The 24,868-nt window shown below is 32.2% G+C and overlaps 2 protein-coding genes across 2 annotated transcripts; both read left to right on the forward strand.

Moving 5' to 3' along the window:
- Nucleotides 1-158: 158 nt before the first annotated feature.
- Nucleotides 159-1,740, forward strand: LOC129233689 (ubiquitin carboxyl-terminal hydrolase 22-like). The gene has a single exon (XM_054867669.1). The coding sequence runs from the start codon at nucleotides 259-261 to the stop codon at nucleotides 1,738-1,740; it is 1,482 nt and encodes a 493-aa protein (XP_054723644.1). The 5' UTR covers nucleotides 159-258.
- A 9,673-nt stretch (nucleotides 1,741-11,413) lies between these two features.
- On the forward strand, nucleotides 11,414-24,716 carry LOC129233691 (protein DBF4 homolog A-like). Its single transcript, XM_054867671.1, has 6 exons — nucleotides 11,414-11,521; nucleotides 13,275-13,408; nucleotides 17,938-18,010; nucleotides 21,339-21,377; nucleotides 22,815-22,964; nucleotides 24,648-24,716. Exons 1-6 carry the CDS (start codon nucleotides 11,414-11,416, stop codon nucleotides 24,714-24,716), a joined length of 573 nt encoding a protein of 190 aa, XP_054723646.1.
- Nucleotides 24,717-24,868: the final 152 nt, after the last annotated feature.

A 24,868-nucleotide genomic window follows, 5' to 3' on the forward strand; every position in this document is an offset into this window, starting at 1 on the left:
CTTCAACCCATGCTTGAGGTGTCGAGCCGCTACGGTTGAGCCACGGAGCCGAGCTATCGAGGTTCCACTGTATGTGTTTTTATTTCTTCTCTCATCACTGGATGAGGCATGACTTATTTATCGGGAGTGCGGTTTCAAGAATGTTTTGAATAATTTTTGACAAGCGGATATTTATTCCAAAATTGACGGAGAAAGATTTTCTTCAAATAGCACTTAATATTTCTCTTGCGAACTTCTTGGAGGAATCGAAAACAAGTAATGAATGTTTATTGTGCACACCTAAATGAATTTTTAAACAAAAATGGGACTGATTCATATCAACTCATACATTCCTACTTTATTACTTGCATTGCTAAAGGTGCACCAGAAAGGAAGGCTAGGGATTGCTACTGTAGAATATGCCATAAGAGGAAACACATACATGCATGCCTGGAATGTCCCTATTTCGGTTGTTATCCTGAGCATATTCGAATACATTACATAGAAACAAAACATTGCTTTGCTGTCGAACTTTTGTATGGTGGAGTGTACTGCTTCATTTGCTCAGACTATATGTATCATACAAAGCTCGTATCAATTGGAAGAAAGAATAAAGTACTTGAAGCTAAAGTTCATGGAACACATTTATTTTCTCCTTGGCAGCCAACTGCAGAACAATTGCATTTAATGGAGAAAATGTTTTTCGAGGATAATAAACTAAAAGTCCATACGTATTCTGGATTAAGAGGTATTCACAACTTTGGTAATACTTGCTACATAAGCTGCATTCTGCAAGTTTTCATACATACTCCTCTATTAATGGACTACTTTTTGGGAGACAAACATGTCTGCAAATTAAATTCAAATTGTATGGTATGTGAAATGATCTCCATATATCAGAAGTTTTATTCACCTCAGAAGTGTGAATTAGTGCTTGAAAAACTCTTATTTCTAGTCTTTAAAACCGCAAACCAGTTTTCAAGTACAGATCAGCAAGATGCAGAAGAATTTTTTTTGAAATTCATTGATGTTCTGTGTATGCATAATGGAGGAGTGTCTGAACCAGGAATATCACATTGCGAGTGTATCTTTCATAAAACATTTTCTTCTCTTGTCTGGGAAGAGACTTTATGTTCAAACTGCTCTACTGTTTTGAATACACGTTCAGAAGAATTTCTGCTATGCCTGTCATTGGATTTAGGAACTGAAGGATGTACCAGTGATGGAAAAAAGAAAACTATAAAAAATTGTTTAGAGAAGTATACTTCAAAGCAGATGAGGGGAGTCAAGAAATTCTGTGTCGAATGCAATGAAGAGACTGACACATGTACTCAACGAACTATCAAAAAGCTTCCTGTTGTTGTCAGTTTACATTTACAGCGCAAGTCACACTTTACAGAAGGCTATGGAACCAAAAAAGTAACTTTTATTAAAAATACCGAGTTTGTTGAATTTAATGATTGCTTAGATTTGTCATCCTTCGTGTCATGTTTTTGTGAGACCAACAAAAAAAATCCACAGCCAGGATACAGTATTTTGAATGACTATAGTAAAAGGTACTCTCTGTATGCAGTTGTATGTCATAAAGGCAATGTTGATTCTGGTCATTATATATGCTATGTGAAGTTGACTGATAAGGAATGGTACATATGTGATGATAGTAAAATAAGAAAAGTTCAACCCAGTGAAGTTTTCAGTGCTGAAGGGTACATGCTATTTTATCACAAGAAAATTCTGGACTATGATGTGGATAGCCTGTGATGTTCTTGTTTCTTTTTTATTTACTGTTATAAGTTGTATGTACAATAATGTATAAAACTTTATATTTAAATAATTAAAAAATCAACCTAAAAAAAAAAAAACTCATCGGGCCCCCTCCGGCGCTCACTCCCTTATCGATATTTCACTTTGTTCAATTGACCTCTTCCCCCTCTTAAACTTTTACGTCCACCCGGACCTTTTTGATTCTGACCATTACCCCATCATCATTGACCTCTCCCAGATTTTACCTCCAACATCTCTACAATTCACCAGAAGAATAGCCATATTTGGAATCGCGTAGTAAACCACATCAAAAGCAACTTCCAGGACAATTCTGACTTTCAAGATCTCCATAACCTTTTTATTACTGCACTCAACACCAACAAGAAGACTCACTCAGATCAGAAATCTAAATTCCCTCCATGGTGGACCCAAAAATGTAGTTTCCTTCTCGGACAAAAACAAAAGTTCCTTCGAAAAGCAAAAAAAAAAACGTCTCACGTGACGACTGGCTCAAATACAAAATATTTCTCCGCTAATCTTCGTAAAGAAATTAAAAAAGCATCTCGCAAGTACTGGGACAATATCTGCAATAATCTTGGTTCCAGCAAAAACGCCTATCGCATGATTAAAGCCATCGTCTCTAATAGATCCAAGGGGATCACAGAGTCAAACAACATCATCAATATTGGCACCACCTCTATCTCCTCCGCCCTGGCTCAAGCCAATGCTTTCTGCTTCCATTATTGCTCCGGCCCGTCTCTTCCTGGCATCCCACTTGACTTTAACTTTAATCATAGCCACCATTTAGATAAAAACTTCAGCATTCAAGAACTGAACATTGCTATCAACCATATGAAGAACACCTCCCACGGCGAAGATGGGATCCCCGCAAAAATCTTCAAACTTATCCCCGACAATATCAAAACCAACCTCCTTAAGCACCTCAAATCCATGTGGGACAACGTCACCATCCCCGACAATTGGAGAACTTCTATCATTATTCCTATAAAGAAACCTAATAAACCCGCAGCTGACATCTCCTCTTACAGTCCTATCGCCTTAGGTTCTGTTTCCGCCAAGTTATTTGAACGTCTCATTCTCCGCCGCATTGTTTCATGGTCCATCTCCAAAAATCTTTTTCACAGTAATCACCTTGGTTTTCTCCCTTTTCGTGACTGTAATACTGCTTTAACTAAACTCTCAGAAGACATCCAAACAGCCCGCAGAAACAAAAAGTTTATTTTTTGCATCAAACTCGATATTAAGTCTGCTTACGATAGCGTCTGAATTGACGGCCTATCATGGAAACTTTTGAAATGCGGCATCAGCGGTAAAACAGCGTGTTGGATCAATAAATTCCTTTCAGCCAGGTTAATCAAAGTTCGGTGGAGAGCAGCCACCTCTTCCTCCCACACCCTCTCTTCTGGGGTCGCTCAAGGATCCGTTCTGGCACCCCTGCTTTTCATGATCTACATGCATGATATTTTCGAAGATATTCCTTTTGGAGCAAAAATTTTCATTTACGCTGACGACATCATCATTTTTTCCCAAGCAGATACTTCAGAGAATGCTAAGCTTAAAATCGAAAAAACCCTTTTCCATATTACCCAGTGGACCCAAAATTGGAGACTTACAATTGCTCCGGAGAAAAGCGTTGCCATGAATTTTTCTAGAAAAAGATATTCTCCCAACTTTCAATTTCATTACAACGGGAAAGTCATTCCCTGGGACACCAACATGAAATTCCTTGGAGTTACCTTCACTAACAATTTTTTATTCAACAGCCACATTATTAATCTTCAGAAAAAAGCTTTCCAACGCCTTAACTACCTCAAAATCATAGCTAATAATAACAGCGGCACCAATGCTAAGAACCTTGTTATCATCGCAAATAGCCTCATTAGAGGATTAATAGACTATAGTTCTATCGTCTACGACGCGGCTAGCATTTCCAGCCTCAATAAGATTGAAGTGATCTACAAAAGCGCTCTTCGATGGGCTCTTGGCCTCCCTCGTTGGACTCCTCTCCCTATCCTCTACCAGGAAGCTAACGAAAACCGTATCAGCGACAGACGTTCTTCAATGATTATTAAGTATACCCTCCATCATTTCTCCCTTAATTGGATGTCTCCTATTTCGAACAAAACTAAAGAACATAGTATTGATAACGGCTTCAAAAGAGACAATCACCACATCTTTCCCCGCCTCTTCGACTATCTCAGAGACAATAATATTCATTATAACAAAATAATAAAGAAAAGATTTAAAGAAGACCTGATCAACATTAATAATTTTTACATTATCTCGGATGGCCTCCCTTTCCAAGACAAGAATATCAACTCGACTATAGCACGCTCATATTTTTCTGAATATCAAACTAATTTTCTTCAAGGTAAAATCATCCTCAGCACAGACGGATCAAAGAATAACAACTTCACCAGTATCGCTGCCATCAACATTTCTCATAATATCAACGCTGCGACCATCATTAATAATAATGCCTCCATATTTACAGCTGAAGCCCTAGCTATGATAGCGAGTATCATTGAATTCGCCAATAGCTATGAAGATTACGTTCTTTTCTCTGACAGCAAATCCAATCTAAGTGCCCTCTCTTCGTTCAACCTGAAATCTCATTCAGCTATTTTTTATGCCATCAAAGCAATTGTTGAAGCCCTGCACAAAGTCAAATCTATTACCATTATTTGGGTCCCAAGCCACCTTGGTATTCCGGTAAACGAAAAAGCAGATCTCCTCGCTAGAAATGGGCCTTTTTTAAGCCGCTCCACGTACGATATCGCCTCTGAAGACATCATAACCATTAACAAAAAAGAACTCAAGTCCAAAATCAACAGCGACTGGATTAACTGCAAGTACTTCAACCACAAACCCTACCTTGGATCCATCAAAAACTACATCAACTGGACCCCTGACAGAAAACTTGGAGTTCTCCTCACTTGACTCCGAACTGGGACTCTCCCTGTCAACAAGACTCTCCATCGTTTCAAGTGCAGCGTCTCCCCACTCTGTCCCCTGTGCAATCAAATCGAGACAATTGACCATTTCCTGCTTCAATGTCCCTGCCTCTCCAGCCTTCGTCGTTCCCTTTTTACTCGCCTCAATATCTCGGATCCCAATGCTCCTCTCGCCCATGTGATCTCTCGTATTTGTGCCAATTGTTCTTCCATCCGTGCATTCTGCACCTTTCTCGCTTGTTCCAATCGCTTTTGATGTTTTTTTTAAAAATTATTTTTTTCCCCGCCCGTGCATCTCCCGAGTTTCCCCCCCCCCCTTTCTCCTGCCGTGGTACAAGCCTCCTCTCGTAGGACAGGCAAAAACCACCTAACATTCTCAATCAATCTCAATCTCAATCAATCTCATCACTGGTATCTAATCATCTATGTATTTCCAGTTCTTTCGCAGAGAAATAAATGAATCATACTTTTTATATATTTCTGCATAAAAATATTCTACTTGCATTGAAATTATATTATACATAAAAATTTAAGTATTATTGCTAATTGTTTTTCAGGGTTATAATGTTATTTATGGGGCTTTTAAGTGTTTATCGAAAGAATAAATTAACCGAACTCCGTCATCGTCAGTTTAACTATCTCAGTCATTGTCTGATCGAAGTATGTAAAATGGAATGGAACATTTCAAACACACAATACTAAAAAGCAGAAAATAATTAATGAAATAAAAAAGTTTTAACGTATCATGTTTTTAAAATGAAAAAATAATTTCCCTAAGCTTCATGTAGATTTAAAACCCTATACAACTTCTTCTTGCAGATTGTCTGGAAAATTTGATTATGAGTTTCGGATAGCTAGCTTGTGCGCTTTAAAAGGAAAAACATGGGGCGCATATGCAATATATAACTATTGGTGTAATGAAAAGTTATTTAGAAAAAAACTTAAACCTCAGTTTATACTATTTGCAGAGCGATAAAACTGCTAGGTAAATTATAAATGCATCAATTGTCTATTGCGTGCGCCCTATATTTTTCCTTTTAAAGCTCAGAAGTATTTTGATAGCTATTAAAAACTCATAATTGCAAATTTTCTAGTTAATCTGTAAGAAATACAGAAACTGTACAATACTTTGAATTTACATATGAAGCTTTTTGCTACTTTTTAGTTTTCTAAATTTTCCAGAAAAGGGCCTCTGAGATAAAGTTTATTTGTAGAAATTACTTTTTCTTTATTTATGAACGTTATATCATACAAGTTTTGGTTTTGTTTAACATTTCTGTCAACAAGTCATTTTAAATTGCCGTGAGTTTTCAAATGTAATGGCTAGTTGAAAAATATTTTTCACTAGTCATTATTTTCACATGGAGAAACTGAAAAAAAAAAATCAATTTATATAAAAACAATTGACGTTCTATTTTTGACCACTATTTGCTTGATCTACATGCAGATAGTAGTTAAACATTCTGCAATTTTTTGCAGTTATTATACCTACTGTCAGATAATCTTGTTCAGTTTAACTGAAACAATTTGTGGGGTATCTTTTTTCCTTGGGGGGGGGGGGGGGAGGGAGCGGACGTTGGGTATATACATCATGCAGATTACTTATCACATTCCAGGGGTCGATCCAGGTTTTATTTTTTGGGTCCCCATTTTGTGAAAAAGCAAAATACTTTTGTGAATTTTCTTTTTTTTTTGTAAAAAAGACCTTCTCGTGATTTTTTTCTTCTAAAAAATTATATAAAAGCATTTTTAGCTGTCGTATCGTTATAGAAAAGCCCTAGACAGGTTTCAGGGGTGATTGCAAGTTCCTGAAGAATACCTGAAAGCTGTCAAGAGAAAATGCGCTGGGAGGGGGAAGTAAGACCCTTAACATTTTATTCGTAATTTGACACATTCATTACATTAATTGTTTTTTACAAATATACCTATGCAAGGCACACTTTCTTAAGGAGAAGTATCATAACAGATTTCTTGTTTGCCCCTCTCAAATACTTTTAGAGCAATGAAAAATACACATGCTACTGAACTTATTGATAACTCCTAATAAATACAGTATGAACAGACTCAAAGATATCACATCATATTTCTTAATACAGAAGTGAAATACTCATTAAAGATGCCATGTATGTGTTTGAAAAACTTAAATGTAATTAAAACCCAAAATAGTACTGCACCAGCATTCAGTGTTTAATTTTTTGACATTTGACGTTCTTACAGAGTAGGTATTTCGTTTAAAACTTTGCAATGTAATAATGTCAATAAATATATAGAGAAGGGTCATTCCATGTCAAATCAACCAATCACTCAAAATGACCATCTCAGATTTTCATGAAACGATAAGGGATTATACTGTTTGACATTCTAAATTCAGATCTACTTAAAAAAAAATCTATCTTTTTTGGTTAATGAGTTATTAATTTTTTAAATGTATAAAAAATCACATTTTTTTACTCATCTGTTGTGCTTAAAAATGCTACAATTTTAGTTCTATGGGATCAATACAGTTGGTTAACAGCTCACTTTAAAGAGAATTGCATGAGCTTTAATTTGACATGCAACTTGCATATTTCTCTTATATTTTTAATATTTTTTAAAATTTAAAATTTAATTTTTTTTAAAGTTAGTGTCCTTTAAAAATTTTGAAAAAAAATATATGTTTTAATAAATACATTCTAAAATTTCAGAGTTGGGACATGATAGGATCAGCAGTTATAGCAAATAATGCAATGACACTTTTTTTGTAATATATATATATATATATATATATATATATATATATGTTTTTTTATTAGACATTTTTTTAGATTATTCTCTTTTACTTTTTTAAAATCATATTTTTAAATTAATCTCTTACTTTTTAAAATTACTTTTATTTTAAATTTTCTTTAAAATTATTTTTTAATTTTATTTTTAATTAAGCAATTTCTAATTTAGCAATTCAGAATTATGATATAAATTAAAATATTGCTTGATGTATTGATAATTGTGCTTTTTTTAAATTTTGCTTAGTTATAATTTTGCTTTAAAAATAAAATTAAAAAATAATTTTCAGGCAAATTTAAAATAAAAGTAATTTTAAAAAGTAAGAGATTAATTTAAAAAAATATGATTTTAAAAAAAAGAAAAATAATCTAAAAAAATGTCTAATAAAACACACACACACACACACACATATATATATATATATATATATATATATATATATATATATATATATATATATATATATATATATATATATATATATATATATATATATAATATGAAAAATCCTTTGCTAGGTCTTTTCCATATTAAGTTCTGTTCACTTATATGTCAGCTCGTATGAGTCACAGACATTATTTATTACACACTTAAATGCTTCTCATACCATATATGGTTATGTTCTAGGCTCAGATGAAATTCCCCTTAAAGTACCTACCAGACACTTTTTTTCCCTCCAGACTTAAGCCAGCCTCTGTCTGCGGTGCAAAGCCCAATAATATTTCGTTATTGCAATCTGCTCCTCCTATATAGATCATGTGAGATCACATGATCGAGGGATAATTATCTGTAATATTTTAATGATATTCCCTATATAAAAATCGTGGCACAACTAAACAAGATGGTTAGTTGAGAGAAGTTCCTACTGGTATGTTCTACGTAAAAATAAAGATGTTGTGAATGAAGCTTTGTCCTCTTCCTACATGGTAGATTATCACGGCACAACACTGCAACTTGCGAAAATCAAGATTCGTAATAAGAACCGAGCAGCGGTTCTTACATACATATATATATATATATATATATATATATATATATATATATATATAATGATCAAAATTGATGTAAAATATTCTACATTTAAACAGCGCAATGTTGCAGCTAAAGTAGTTAAATGTATTGAAAATATAGTAAAGTATGTAGTTTCACATGCACGGGTAAGCACAGAAATAAGTGTATGTAACAACGAAGATAAACAACAATAATAATGAACATGGAACATTAAAAAATAAACTAGGAACATTGAAAACAAGAATTAATGAAATCATGGGTATTAAACTGCTGCTACATTTACGAAGAGCTGGAGCAGCTGGCATATTAAATATTCTGCAAGGTTTCTGTGCGGGTCAGTATCATACATGCAGCAAAGATTAAAAGTAAAAGTATGTGTATCGTAATATATAATAGTGTAATCATGCCCAATAACTTATTCACAATGTTGAATTTCATTACTTTTAAGTAATTTATGATCTAAAATTAGGGTACAGATGTGATTGATATCCCCCCCTCCCATTTGGCGACATCCGATTTTTTACACAAAATTGAAATATTTTTTTCTCGTTAATGAGGCAATAACTTTTTAAGGATGGTATCCCTGGCTAAACTAACCTGTGTTTGGCAACCCGAAAGCAATCTTAGATAGATCTGTTCAAACTTATTTATTTGTTTGCGGTCCAGGTTGGATCGATCTTTGTTTTTTCGTGAAATATACCTTATAGGAAAGCTTATTTTGTGTTGGTTTAGATTCAGTAGTAGTGTTTTGATGAATAAATATTAGAAAATGCCACTTTCTTTAAAATTGACCGTTAATTAAGTGTAAAACCCAACTTTGGGTGTGTCTCGGTAAGGCGCATTGTTTCATATGTTGTGTTTCAGATTGAGTGTGAGGATTTGTACAACAAAAACATAAGTTTTTTTTTGAATTTAAAAAACAAAAACTCTCACTTCCGAAATTCTTTGTTTTTACAAAATCTTGAGGTTGTAGTTTTTAACTTTATATTTACTGCATGTAAATTTATTTTACAAAGAAAGTACAATTATTTTATTCTAAAAGTTAATTCTTATCGATGCCAAGAACTATTCAAGCATATTCTGTAAACGTGCCTCCTTTAGGTACCGAATTTCTGAAAATAAGTTGACTCTACGATTTTATAAAAATATGAAGGTGTTATTTTATGTAAAGTATAGTAGATATTTTTAGTAGGCATTTTGAAAGCATTTTTGGATAGCAAACAAATGTATGGTATTTTTGTATTGTTTATGTTTGGGATGTTCTGTCGAGATATTTTTTCTTTTCATACATCAAAATTTGAGTAACTAAGCATTTTTTTGGCTGAAATAGTTATATTTTGGGGATATTTTCTGCTTTAAATATCGCATATTGAATCGCTTTGCTCTTTTTTAGTAGAGTATGAAAATGGTTTTTGTTTGACGAAATGCATGTTAGAAAATAGCTTTTTTTTTTCTATTGGTACATATTTCTTTGGTGAGCTGTGATAATAATTTGTTAATTTAAGCATTTTAAATACCTACTAGTAATTTTTCTTTGTGTACAAAAACTTTCTAGTTTCTGGTATTTTTAAAGCAAATATTCGCAATGTTTTTTGCTGTGGTTTTATGTTTTTATATATATTGTCTTCTGAAGTGCTTTGATCATGTTTTTTTATCTGAATTTTCCCTGTTGGCGCTAAAAAAGCATTGCTAAGAACGATGTATGACATGTCGTCATACATCGTTTTCTTGGCGACGCTTTCTTGCGCCAACAGGAAAAAGTCGCGGAGGGTGGGGTATATGACATTAGTTCCAAAATTAGTTGCACCTATGTGTAATTAAAATTTTTTTGGATTTATTAAATTCTAAAGTTAACATTCATTCTATTTTAATTAAATGATTAATTCATGATACATAATGATTTTGAATTATATACTAATTTTATAGCACCATAACAATAAATTTATGTGTGGATAATTAGTTGATTTTTCATTTCGTCCATTTTGTCCAGTTTCATAAGGCTTGAAGGACTTTTAACAAAAAAGTGGACAAAGTAGCAACCCTGGTTTTCCGTCCAATCCTGGCCCAAAACCAAGGGAGAACTTGCTCTTCTCATATGAATATTGACAACACTTAGATAACTGCATTAGTTGCTAGGAAGTCACTTCTCTGGAAGCAGCTGTCCTGTTAACACTGAAGATGACTGCCGCAGATGAGGTCAAAACGTTTGGGGTAACACCACTCAGACCACGGCACAACAGCCCGGAATCTTAGAATTTTACAACTTTATTGACACTGTCCGTGAAAGTCTTCATTCTTACATTTTATAATAGACTGTTCTGATCCTGTCCACAAATATCCTATTTGAAGCACAGCCCTCTGTGAAGAAAAGATTAGACGCCACTCTTATAGCAAATTTGAGTAATTTTCCATGTTCTGCATTATTTTGTTCAAACATAATGGTATTTAATTTGAGCGTTCCTAAGGCTTCAGTGATATTGTTAAATTGTTATTAAAAGATAAATTTCTTATATCTCTAAGGAAATTATCAGAATTTTTTTTCTTTTTAAAAAAATGACGGTTATTGTTCATGTAAAAACCAAAAATTTAAAAAATTGTCACATTTTCAAGTTTTGTTGTTTAACTATATTATAATATTTAATTTTAATTTTTTCAGATTTCTCGCAGGACATCTCAGTTTGCTAAACAAAAGTGGGAAACATTTTCCAGAATTGTAATTAGAATTAGCAATAATGTTCATTGGAACAGATGAGTATTTTTAAAAGTCAATCTGGTTTTCCAGGTTTAAGAAGATCAAAAGAAATAAATACCATGCTTCAAATATCAAAACCTGATCATGTCTGATTGGTTTAAGATTATTTTCTTCATTGTAGATCCCTTCAAAGTTTTAGAGAAAAGTGTGTATTGAAAAAAAAAAAAAGATGAATAGTGCAACTCTCAAACCACTTGCCAAACAATCTTTCTTCTTGGATTTGAAAGGATATCAATTGGAGTTGAAATTGGCTAAGGATCTAAAGCTTCTAGGTGGTGTAAGTATTTTATATTTATTGTTTTACACTAAGTTGGGGCAAACTTATCCTGTCATTGTCGTAATGATGTGATTAGGATCTGTGTAGCCTTCACGATGCTGCTTTGCCTCAACTATAGAAGAAGTTGTGATCATTGATCTCATACTTATAGTTAGTTTTTCAAAGAATTAATGGTGTTTATAACTGATTCATGCTTTCTGTTATCTTTTAAGTGGAAGTTAATTTTTTTTTTTTTTTTTGACATATTGGTGCGTTTATTGTGAATGTTTGAAAGATTTCAGCCTGCAATTAAAGGAAAAAGTTACTAGATAATAGGATAATAGTTTTTGTATAACTATGTGCTTTATTGACTTAACAATATCTATCTTAGTTTTCTTCCCCACATTTTATCATCAAAATGTTTGTTAGCAGAAGGAAAAAAGAAATTTAAACATTGTAATTATGCTTTGTTTAATAGGCTATAACTTTTTCATACTTTAATGAATATTTTGTGTGTAATTAAGAAGCCAGTCCCAGCCTGCTAAGATGTCGAATTACGAGATTCTTGCAATGTTTTTCAAGATCCATCAAATCTATTTGTGTGTAATTCCCACATTGATCTTGCTTAAGATTTTGGTCAGTGTGGGAAATTCCACCTTTTATTTTTCCCTAGTGTGAATTTGTGCATACCGAGTACATGATACTTGACCAATTTGTCTAGTACTTGTCCGACACTGAGTATAGTTATAAAAATTATAATAGTTATGTTTTTAATTATTTAAAAAAAAATCAAATGTTAATTTTTTGAACAGTCCTTTACTGTTCTTATTGTTCACTGAGTATAAAATATTTACTTCCTATATACACTTACAGTGTAAAATATAATTAATATTGAACATGAAAGTTGTCCCCAATTAATTGCCTTATTCCTGGCTGATTTGGCGATTTTTATTGAGCCCCAAGCAGTTTCAGAAATTTATTGTACCCAAAACCGTAGGTTCGTTCAAGGGGGGAGGGGGGTCACTCTTCAGCATGACTCCCCCCTTAAATGGTTTGAAATCTCGATTCTCTGGAGGCAATAATTTTTATCATTTTAAAAGCAATATTTTTTGGAAACTATTTCGCTCTCTCTCTTTTTTTTTTTTTTTTCAAGTTCAAAGAAAATCTGAAAAAGTTAAAAAATATGAAGCTTTTAGTTTTTAATGATATTTTACTGCAAAGAAAAATATGTTGTGAGTAGCATATTTCTAATATCAAAAAGAGCCGAAATTCATCTGGATTAAGGAGTCCAATATTAAATTTCAAATTGAATTAATTTATGAAATGATTGCATAATAAAATGCCATATTACTATTCCAATAAGTGCAAAATTTTTCTCGTGTGTGTCAATGGCTCTGTTTTTAAACTTAAATAGCATTCGTTGTTTGGCCAAACTGGGGCTCGATACTGCACTGGTGTGAATTTATAGTTGTGTCTAGGGTGTTAGTTGGTATTTAGTTATTGTTTTTGTGTTTCAAATGTTATACTTTCATGATGCTAAATTTCAAATTAGCTGTAGGAAAAAGTGGTTAATACTTTATTATGTCCACAAAATTTATGCGGTTATACTTAATTGAAGTAAAAATAAGAGCAAAATGATTGGAATTTTAAAACGTTAAACTTTTCTTCATATGTTTAAATTTTACTGTTAATTCACATTGTTTTTTTCATTTGTTCTTAAATGGCTTGTATTCTCATTTTTATTGTGTGATACTTATCTATTTAAATGTTTCAGAAACAAGAAACTTTTTTTAGTAAAGATGTATCATTTGTTGTCTCGGACCGAATTTCTGCAAACTGGAATTCGTTTTCATCTAAAAATTCATGGTCAAATTGTGCTCGAGTGAGTTCTCACCTTTTTAATGAAAGGTAAAAATTTATTTAATTTAAAAAAATCTACATATTTTAGTCCGAAGATACTTATTTTTTACTTTGCTACTGAATTTTTGCTCTGTTATTTAAAAGTTGATTTAATTTTCATTCTATTTTGACTATTTGTTGTTTTCTAGACTTTCAAAAAAAAATAAATAAAAATAAATAAATTCAAAAAAACTACATGCAAGGCAGGACACTCAAATTGGGCAATTCACAGGATCATAGAGTTACAAATTTTAGTTATTGAATCAGCAGAATTTCTGATCGCTACTAAAATTGAGCATAAACGATGGGCATAAAAACTTAACAAATGCTCACCCCTCTGGTATTTTGAAACTGACCTTAGAAGAAGGGGACTGAACGGAGCCAAGCACTGCGAGCAGAGATCTTTTGTACTGAACCCCCAAATGAGGCATTTAGGAATCAAATCTATTTTATTAAAAAGATATGTATCCAAATTTCAACATAAAGGGCTAAAATTCAAGACAGGATAGTAATCGTGTTATTTCTGTCGAAATTTCCTCGATTCATACTTGAAAATTGTTCTGGTGGGAATTCGCAACTCCAGAGCTCGAATACGCTACCTTGCGGTGATTAACAATACTACCAAAAAAGGTAAAACATTCCATTCCACGTGTTTTATTTGGGGTAAATTACAGGCTTTGGACAGTTTATTGTGTAATGTAATTTCAGAAAAATAGAAAAGAAAGCTACCCACAAACATGATGAAAAATTACTGTCGTTCACAAAGCGTCAAAGCAAGTTATAAGTTACGGCATTTGTTTGTTTTACCTTTCTCATCCGCCATTAGACAGTGGCTGCAACGCCCCCTATTGTTTATTGGAGTTGCGAATAGAGGCTCCTGTGCATAATCACAGAACTGTAACCAGACTTTTGTTTCAGGTAGGGTTTTAGCAAACACATTTCTCGTGGAATATATATGATCAATAAAATTTGATTTCATTTGTATATTGTATTGATTTTTGTCACAATAGGTTTTTTAAATGAAGGGGTGCTGCTTTAAGGGTATTTTCATGAGCAAATGTAAGAAATGATGTACAGTAGAAGATCATTATAACGCACACCTTGGGACAAGAGCTTTTGCGTTATACAGGTTTTGCCGTTATATAGGTCATTTCACAAACTTTTTAAACTAATATTCAAAATATATCTATATATTAGTACTTCAGAATGAGTTTTATCTATAGTGAGTATTAAAGCACTAATTATACAATTAGTATTCACAAATAAATATGTTTCTTTATTACAAGAAAGTGAACTATCATGCACTTTTGCTAGCTTCATGATTTGCATAACAGCTGCATTTTCAAGAAACATCTGGTATTTTCATTTTACTGTGAATGCTAATTTTCATATAAAAGCTTTTAATTAGGATGAAAAGATGAAAAACTGTTTCAAAATTTAATTTTTCTAACAATTTTTATGTTTGCAAGACAAAACAGAGGGAGTTTTTAAACTTCAAAAACTTATTGTTCACTTCTGAAAAGTTGTGCAGTTTATAGAGAATTGGGTTACACAGGTCGGCGTTATAAAGATATTCTACTGTATCTATTAAATGAAGGGAAGAAATCTGATGTGTGAACAACAAACTTCACCCCTGTTAAATATTCAATGTCTTTTCAGCAACTCCAAAGAATAGATGTGTGTCTTCATGTACGCATTTTTGAAGCAAATCTTCTTCAACTTATATATTTTGACAGTATAATTGATGTTAAGTATAGAGTTTGGAACTTTCAATTTTAGAGAACCTTGAAGCTTTTGTTAGCCTCCAGTATTCAAAATATGAAGGAAAACGCTGTAGGGCCATTCCACAGAAAGGGTCATTTTGTCCTGCATGTTTCATTAAAAAAAAAATACTTTAAAATATTAATGAGCAAATTAACTTATGTGTAATTTCTTAAGCAAAAAGTTTCGTCATTACCCTTTGAAGTTATTACTTTTTAATAGAAAGGTGCCGAGCACTCGGTAACTACTCGGTATTCAGCCAATTTGCTGAGTACTCGGTCAAATTTTGACAGATACTCGACCAATAATGAGTTGTAAAAAATTGAACATTGTTCAAGACATCTTGTACAATTAATAAAAAAAAAATGCAAGCATATAAAAAAACTGCAATCATTTACAAGTCAAATTTAAATTTCGAGGATAATGAAGTTTGTTATGCTTCAATTGAGTAAATCTTTATTTTAATGTCCCCAAAGTTAATAAAACTTATTTATTAAAAATGGGGGGAAAAGGGTAAGTATAGTAAACATGAAATTATTATGTTATTAATTAGATTTTTTCTACAAAAAAAAAATTATTTATAAGAAATATAAAAATACCTTTGCTTAAAAAATAAAGCAAATAAAACAACGTTAAAAGCACATATGTGCAGTAACATTGCAGACACATGTTTTGGCCTCACAAAGAATGCCTTTTCAATGCACAAAATGTGAGCTTCTGGATTTTAAAGACATCCAACAAAAGTAAGACAAAACAAACAAATTTGTGCTTGTCTTACTTTACTGTTCAGCACAAAGGTATTTATTTATCCAACAGAAGTCAATTTTTTTTTTTGTTGGATGTCTTTACATTCATTAGCTCACATTTTATGCCCCGAAAAAGAAGTTCCTAGTAACGCAGAAACACAGATTTTCAGTGTTCCTGCACATTTGTGCTTTTAATGTTTTATTTGCTTTTAAAAATTATTTATTTTTGGCGGACTAGAACTAAAATAGATTGGTGTAATTTGTTTTAATTCCAACTTGATTAATCATTTCTTTTATTTATTTGTTTGTTTTTAACTTTAAAATAACTTTTTTGTAAAATGTTTCACGCTCGGCCGAGTAGTGAAAGGCCGAGTACTCGGTACATCTCTACTTTTAAATGAAATATATGAATCGTGATGCTGCGGGACAAAGAGTTGACTTTTTCGTGGAATGTCCCTGTATTGTTTCGTAAAAAAAGATGCTCGCAGTAACTGCAATAAAAGTAAATGCTGCAGACAAGGCACTGAGTTTGAACGATTCTTCAACAATAATTATTTCACTTTTCAAGGCAAATTGAAAAAATAGTTGAATTAATTAAAAGTAAAAATACAATAATTTTTTTCAGCAAAAAAAAAAAAAAAATCTTTGCATTTTTTGGGAATAGTTTTGAAACACTTCAGATTGGGGGGGGGGGGGGGGGGGTTGGCGGATGTAACTTTAATATGACAGGCATATCTTTTTACTGAATGATTGTCATAATGAGCATTTTGAAAAATTCACAAATTTCTATGGAAATAATAATCATATATATACTCATGTATAAGACAAGGAATTTTACACACACAAAAAGGGGGGGGGAGGCTGCATAGCAGCAAAATTTCTGAAATTTATTCCAGATTAATCAATTAAAAATCAAAAATATTTTAATGATTTTACTGCAATTCTTTTATACACTAAAGTACTTCATTACATACAATATTGAGCCCCCCCCCCCCTCCACCAATTGAAATTTGTAAATACAGAACAGGTGCAGTTGTAATTATTCATCATATATGTTTATCAATATTTTTAGAGTATAATATTTTTCAAATCAACAAATATTTCATTTTAGAGGAATATCAACAAGTTAGAAAGGAAAGTCTGATGCTTTTGTAAGCATAATTACTTTTTAATAGTATGAGGAGGGGAGGGGGGGTTTAAAAACTGAAATTCAGATAGTATTGAACTTTATTGAGTACTACTGTACCCGACGCGCTTTGCTACGCCAACAAAAAAATACATCATTATACTGATTTTCATGACAATCGGTTGAACGGGGCAGAAGTTGCTACTCTGCAGTGCCACCTGGTGGGGAGTGGCTTCAATGAGCATATTATGCACCTTCTCCGTGGAAAAATACATATATATAGCAATTTTCATAATAATCGGTCGGTATCAAGTGAAGCCGTGACTATACTCAAATTTTGTACTCACGCAGTTTGCAAGATCAATCAATCGCTAAAAGTATCAAATAGAAAAAGTTTTAAATCCCCCCGTTGCATGAAAAGCCATAAAACAATAAAGAAAGAATTTATTTGTTCAAACTCAAGAAAAATGGCAACAGCTAACTTCTTATCAATGAGATCTTTCACGCGAATTAATTTCTGCAGCCGATAATTTTATTTGTATTTATTCAATGGATTGTGACTTAAATTGGAATAAAAAAGGAACTATCGATCGGATTTTTTTCAAACTGGTCTATAAACATTCCCAGTACTAAAAATAACAAACGGTGAAAGTTTCAGCCAAATCTGCTGGGTAGTTTTTGAGTTCATGGATGACACACAGACAAACATTCATTTTTATATATATAGATAATTTTTTTCAGCCTACAAATGCAACAAAATGTGCTAAATTGTTTTAAAAGAAGCTTATGTTTATGTGATGAACTTCAGATCATTTTTAGGTAGTTTATTATGAAATGTCTTTCAATGTTTCTTCATAAAGTATGAAGCCTAAGTTTTACATTAAGTTTTTTTTTTTTTTTTTCAGCGCTTGGGACTTTACTGATTCTCCTACAAATGTACCAACTTTAAATCAAAAATTTAATTTTGCAACATACATGGTAAGTAGTATCAGCCTATGTTATAATCTTATTGCACAAAATTCAGTCTTTTAAACTGTGAAGATTGCTTAGATTGTGTGTATATTTTAAAAGTAAAATGAAAATGGAAAATAAAAATTTATATATTTATAAAAAATGCAATATTTTTACAATCTTTTGCAAAAGAATACATTAGTTTAAGTGCTTTAAAGTGCAGCGATTTTTAGAAATTGAAAATTATCGATGGGCTTTGTAGTTCTTTTTAGTGATCAGGTCATTTGAACTAAAGGCTAATGTGCCTAACGCAGCTCTATGCTCATCGAGTAACCAGGGGTCTGTCCAGGATTTTTCACAGGGTTCGTTTTTTGTGAAAAATTAAATAATTTTGTGAAAAATGAATAAATTTTGTAAAAAATAATTAATTTCGCAAAAAAAAAAAAAGAATTTTTTTTGTTAAAACGAAATTTTATAATTTAGAGATGGCACAAACTGCATCAATTAAACTTAAAGTTGAGTGTTTTCCTCTTCTATGTCAAGACTATATCATTCTGGAGTGTTTTTCTGATATTTGGCGGGGGGGGGGGGGGGGCATCGCTCTCTCAAGTATCAATATTTATCTACCATTCTACATTTTGTTAAATTATACCACAAATATTTCTGTCCAGTATTTAAAATAATTGTAACAAAAAAAAAATAAATAAATAAAATTCAGAATAGGGTTCAGCATTTAACTTTGTGACCCAAGACACTCTTAAAAAGCACAGAATTTCGTTTAAAACGTATAAATTCCGTGATTTTAACAAAAATAAAAAGTTATTTTAATTTTTTACCTCTTAACAAAGCGTAATAAACATCAAAAATTCGAAAAATCGGATTCCGATTGCGGATGCAAAGAGATCGCTTTTCTCAAAGTGAAGGCATCAAAAGTATAAAAACGACTTGTAAAAGAAATATTTTTGATGAAATTATTTTAAAATTGCATTTTAGAGTCCTATGATAAACATTTCATTAACATCTGTGGACACAGTTGAAGCAAAAAAAAAAAATAAATAAATAAATAAATGAAATAAAATAAACCATCTATTCAGCATTTTAATTTTTGACTCATAACAGAAAATGGAATTTTGCTTTAAAAACTTGAAATGAGAGTTCTAACAGAAATAAAGAGACTTTTCATTTATTTGAATGCTAATAAAGCGAAGTTAGCTCGAAAAAAGAACAAAATGACTCTCATATCAGATTTAATAGATTGCATTTTTCAAAATGTAGACATCTAAAGAAAAAAAACGGTAATTAAAAGAGTTTATTTAAAGTTAATCATCCTTGTTAGCATCGAAAAATCAAAACCCATATAATTTTCTCCCAAAATAACAATTAAACATCGCACCGCTCTGTAAAAACGCAAATATTGACAAGCTAGTAAAATGAGAATATTTTCTAATCAAGTCATTATAAAGGTTCAACGCCAGATGCTAAGTGGTGATAATTTTGAAGTTGGTAACCCTATCTAATGCGATCATATTTTTTCCCCACCCTTACTATCCTTTTGCAGTTCTAAGTTCATTTCGCAGATATATATTATTATTGTTTATTAAATCATGAGCGGGGGGGGGGGGGGAAAGTGCTTACCAATGCCTTTTCAGAAAAGTTTACAACAACACCGCTGCTAATTAGCTGTGATAAAACAAACAAACAACCATTATATTTATTTGGCAGTAGCAATTATTTATCGCTTGCAGGAGCATCGCAAGAGTGCCGATTTTTTTCTTTCAAAATTAGCCGATTTTGTATAAGCTGATCCCTCTAATTTGACTTTAAAAAAGGTTCCAAAAATTATCGGTTTATACACAGAAATATGCATTGTTTTGCTTTCAGATTTGCTCTTTCAATTAACAATTTGTGAAAGATCCGATCTTGTTTATCAGAATTTTGTGAAGGGTCCGTTTTGTTTGATCGGGATTTTGTGAAAGGTCCGTTTTGTTTGATCGGGATTTTGTGAAAGGTCCGTTTTGGTTGATCGGATTTTTGTGAAGGGTCCTTTAACGGACCCAAATATCCTCTGGCCAGACCCCTGGTAACGCTCTGCCGTCATCAACAGTGAATCTTGCACCATAGCGTGCATGATGGCGGCATTATTTCACTGTTGAAGCGCCAAAAAACTCAGTAAGTTATTTATAATTTGATAATATTTTTTGGCAGTGTTTGACATGCAGGGAAATGCTTTATTTAGAACAATGTTGAACTGGATCCAGTAACTTAATTGTTTTACGGGTAAAACTGTAATTTAAGGAAAATGAAAGAAACAAAAAAGTGCTCAACAATGAATGCTATCTACTGGAGTTTAGGGTTCATCCACCAGAGTTAGGGAAAAAATTTTTCAGCTATCAAAATATCCCCAAACAGGCAATTGCTTGGTTCAAATGTAGAAGCAATTTTCATCCGTCATACCTTGACCGGAGATTTCCTAGTCTATATATATAAAGTAGATTGTCCTGACTTACAATCAACACACATCCAAAACCACTAAGGCTAGAAAGCTGTATTTTGATACAATTTTGGTGAAATTTGGTTTTGATGCGAAATGTAAATAAGGAATTATCTATTCCTTCTCCCAGAAGGTAAATTCTGGTTGCTCTAGTGCACCTGCAGTATGAGTTATGCCTATTTGACTAGGATAAAAGTGTTTCCCAATTGTTAACACCTTATTTCCCTTTTTTAAATCATTTATTCTTCAGTGTGATTCTTTTATAATATTCTTCTGGAACACTATGCCATGTAGTAGTGAAAATGCATTCATGAAATTGGGTGATTTTTAAAAAATTTTTTAATATTAGTACTAAATAAAAAGGAGTAATAAATATTTCTCTGGTGTGATGTCTAGTACATAGGAATTGCTATTGATGATTGATTGTATATGTCGTCGCCTCAGTGAGATATCTAGTCCCAGAAATAACACTAAGCTATCTTACAGTTGCTCTGAGCCAATGATATATATTTATAACAAAAAAAACCTATTTTTGTAAAAAGAAAGTTTCTCTCTTAAACTTTTCTTTTTCATTTACAAGTCCTATAAAAAGTGCACAATCTTTTTGCGTCATTAGCAAGAGTTGTGATTTTCTATTTAAGGTTCGTTGAGGTTTTTAAAATAGTTGTCGTCTTTTTTGCATGTTTTTATATGCTGGGACAAGGAAATTTAAAACTTTTTTTCTTTTAACACTGTGAGATATCAAATTGCAGGAGTTGAAAAGATACTGAGTTATTTTCTCTCAGGCTTAGTGAATTATGATATTTTGTGTTCATAATTAATTTTTTGATCATTCTATATACAAACATTCTTTCTTTTCTCTAGTCGAGAGGATGGTCTTTGGTTGAAAAATCGTGGGAAAAGGTAACTTTCTGTTTTTAATTAAAAGTATCTTGGTTATTTACTTTTTGACTTAACATATGTACAAAAAATTAAAATTTCAAAAAATTTATTGAAAAGATCTTGCTTAATTTATGTGAATGATACTATTTAAAAAATAACTTGATAAAGAAGGCGCATTATTCATATTTCCAATATTTTCGCTTGTATGATATTTTGCAATGCCTTGGCTATATTTTTATCTTGATGTGCTAAGCCTCTGAAGCATTTTTATGCACTAAGCCTGTGGGTGTGGTGCCCAACCTTTTTTACCTGAGGACCACACCTCATATTAAGATGATTCTCGCGGGCCAGACAGCATATGAAATTTAAATATGTTTGATTATTTTTTCTCAGATAACATGGAAAAGCATTAAAAAGGAATTAAAATTACAAATGAAGAATTATTGTCATCATTCAGGGTTGATTGTGTTTCGGTATTTTTCCGAATTTCCGGTATTTTCGGACGTATTTCCGGTATTTTATGTCCGAAAATACCGGAATTATTATTTTTTTTTGTTATGCTTTTATCTCCCTACCTCCGCAATTTTTTTAATTACATAATACTCATCAAATATACCTGCACAAGCCTTAAGATGGACAAATGTCAAAATAATTTGTATAACACCAGCTCAAAAGTAACTTTGTAACCCATTAAAAATTTAATCAAATTTACACACAATATTTTGACTCAGAACTATTTAATATTATGGCAAAGGTGCGCTTAAGTAATAGGGGCCAAAGATTACCCCCCCCCCCCCTCTGTTCTCGCTTTGAAACTTTCAGGTATTTTTTGATGAACTCACAATCACCCCTGCATCATTATTATATGCTTATTTTATCAATAAAGTTTTCATCTGTCTTTAAGAAATCAATTTCTGACTATTTGGTTCTAAATTTGCAGCAATCATTCTTTGTACCGAAAGAAGGTGGTTGGTTGTTTTGGAAGTTTCTAGAACATAATATTTAATTCGTCATATTGAACAGAACAATGGGCCACAGGGATCAGTTTCGTAGCAAACGGGTTGAAGGTTGGGCAACTAGTGGTTCTTGTGGCCTGATCGTAAGGCATCGGGCTTATGACCTGAGGGTCCCGCGTTCAATCCCAGCCGGTCGAAGGTTCACCGTCTTCATCAATGATGATTTTGTACGTTGAATGTGCTCGTAGTTACAAACTCCTGCAAGTGAAACAATACCTCTAAGGATTCTGGACCAGGGATGGCTCGGCTTCTGGTCTGGATGAAAAAATCAGAGCTGTCTTTAGGGTCCCATCCAACTGGTTAAACCACAAATAGTGGTAGGTACGTGAGACCCTGAAGTGAAAAGTGTAGGTTGGGCACCACTGCACTAAGCTAAAAGTATTATTTTAAATTTTATTATACTATGCTAAATATTTACTTTTGCTTGTAATTATTTTCTTAGGCTGAGATTAATCATCAGAGTGTAAAGCGTGGTACAGCAGATGTTCTTGAAAATTGTAAACTATGGAATATTAAAGTATATGATGTTGAAACGGTTCTTTCGTGGGTGAAAAAATACAAAAATCTGTATCGTAAGATTTATGCCGCTGAAGTAAGTGTGTGATGAACAACATTGTAATAATGCATAATGTTTTAATATCACTAATATTAAACTCATGTGTAAAATTCTATTAAGGCTTTTTTTTTCAAATGTAAAATGGACAAAAATAATAAACTTTTTAATTTTGTTTTATTTTTTAAATTCAGAGGAAATTATGCCAATGTAAGTTTTAGCTTTTATAATATTTAAAAATTTCCTAGCGCAGGGCTGGTAATGAATGCAGATTTTGTTCTTTAAATGTCCCCTATGTATTGTACATTTGATTAAATATAAGAAAAAACAATGAAGAAATGAAATAAGGTTTAAGAAATTGTAAACATTTTTCAAAAATTTATAAATAGCGGTTAAAAATAAAGCATTAAAAAAAACATTTTCGAAGCATTGTATTGTCTGTTAGTTGGTCTTTCAGTGTCCCCTTAACTAATGAGGGAATAATCTGATTTGAATTTTTTTTTTTTTTAATTTCTCAGTCAGCGAAATCATATTTATAGTCAAACCTTGAAGCATAAACAGGTACAGCTCATTAAAACAAGATTTTTTCTTTGCTTTGGAATGTGTGAACAAAAGTGAGGTGTAGAGGCACAAATAGAGAAAAATGACGTAAAAAAATTGTGTTTACTAACATTTCTGTTATGAGTGTGACTTCTTTTGAACATTGTTTACAATAGTCAAACCTTGATATTTCGAACCTCCATATCTCAAAAACCTTGATGTCTCAAAAAAAAGAAGAAAAAAATCCCAACATTTTCTATAAAAACCTCTATGTATTTTCCATAGTTATCTCGATTTTTTTTTTTTTTTTTGAAACCCTTGATATGTCGAAATTTTTGCACAGAAGCAAGTTTCAATTGTCGTTTTACTTTGGCAATTTTTGTAGTAAAACCAGTTCCAGGGACAATTGCTTAATGTTTTTCATCCCTTTTCTTGGAAATTTTGTGAATAGGGGATTGGGGAAAGATAGTAGAGGTATGTTGGTATGAGGGGGGTGCTGTGTTTTCCACAAAGTTAAGAATCTTTGCGCATTTCTCTCGAACATGTTGTAGATTTTAAAGGGAATCGATTTTTCGTCCGTCTGTTTTCAAGCGAAAATGGAAAATGCATTCCTCATTTTTATCATTCTGCTTTTTTAACCCCTACGAAATGGCTGATGAGAACCTTTTTGAATTTGGGGTTACTGGTTGAAGATAAAATAAGAATTTTTAAATTTTTAGGTGAAAAAACAAAGTTGAAATTGTTGTTCATTTCAAAATCTCATCCTGTGCACTTTCGACAATTATAAAATTTCAAATGTAGTAAAATATAAAGACTACTTTATTGATCGTAATTTGAAGTGGTCCCATAGTACATATATAAATGCATATAGCTTACGTGTGTAATTGTGAGAGTTACTAGTGGTAATTTTTTTAAAACCTTGATAACTCGATATCCGAATTTTGCCCCCGTCCCGAGAGATTCGAGATATCGAGATTGTACTGTAAATGCACAAAATGATCACTAAAAGAATTTGTTTTTTTTTATTAAACCCTTACCCAATTTTCATCAGAAACTTACTTTCAAACCAAGTGGTTACAGTTAATTTTGCAAAATATTTCTCTGAAAAACAAAATTTGAAACTATTTTTTCTTTTAAAATAAAATATTGAGATTTTTTAAATACATAAGATTATTCTTTTAGAACTTGCAAAATGTGTGTTGTCGTCCGAGTCTTAAAGAGGAGTGCTCAGAGGAAGGGGCAGCGTTGTAGTGTATACTGCATCATTTAAATGTTTAGAGGAGGGTTAAGAGGTCTTAGTCTGTTTTTTTTTTGGAAAGGAGAGTGGAGGGAGTACCTTGTTTGAACTTCTGTTCTCTCATTTCATCATCATGCTCAGTTCATACAAGCAATGATCTTCACTA

Source organism: Uloborus diversus, unplaced genomic scaffold (genome assembly GCF_026930045.1).
Source record: "Uloborus diversus isolate 005 unplaced genomic scaffold, Udiv.v.3.1 scaffold_631, whole genome shotgun sequence".
Taxonomy (NCBI): domain Eukaryota; kingdom Metazoa; phylum Arthropoda; class Arachnida; order Araneae; family Uloboridae; genus Uloborus; species Uloborus diversus.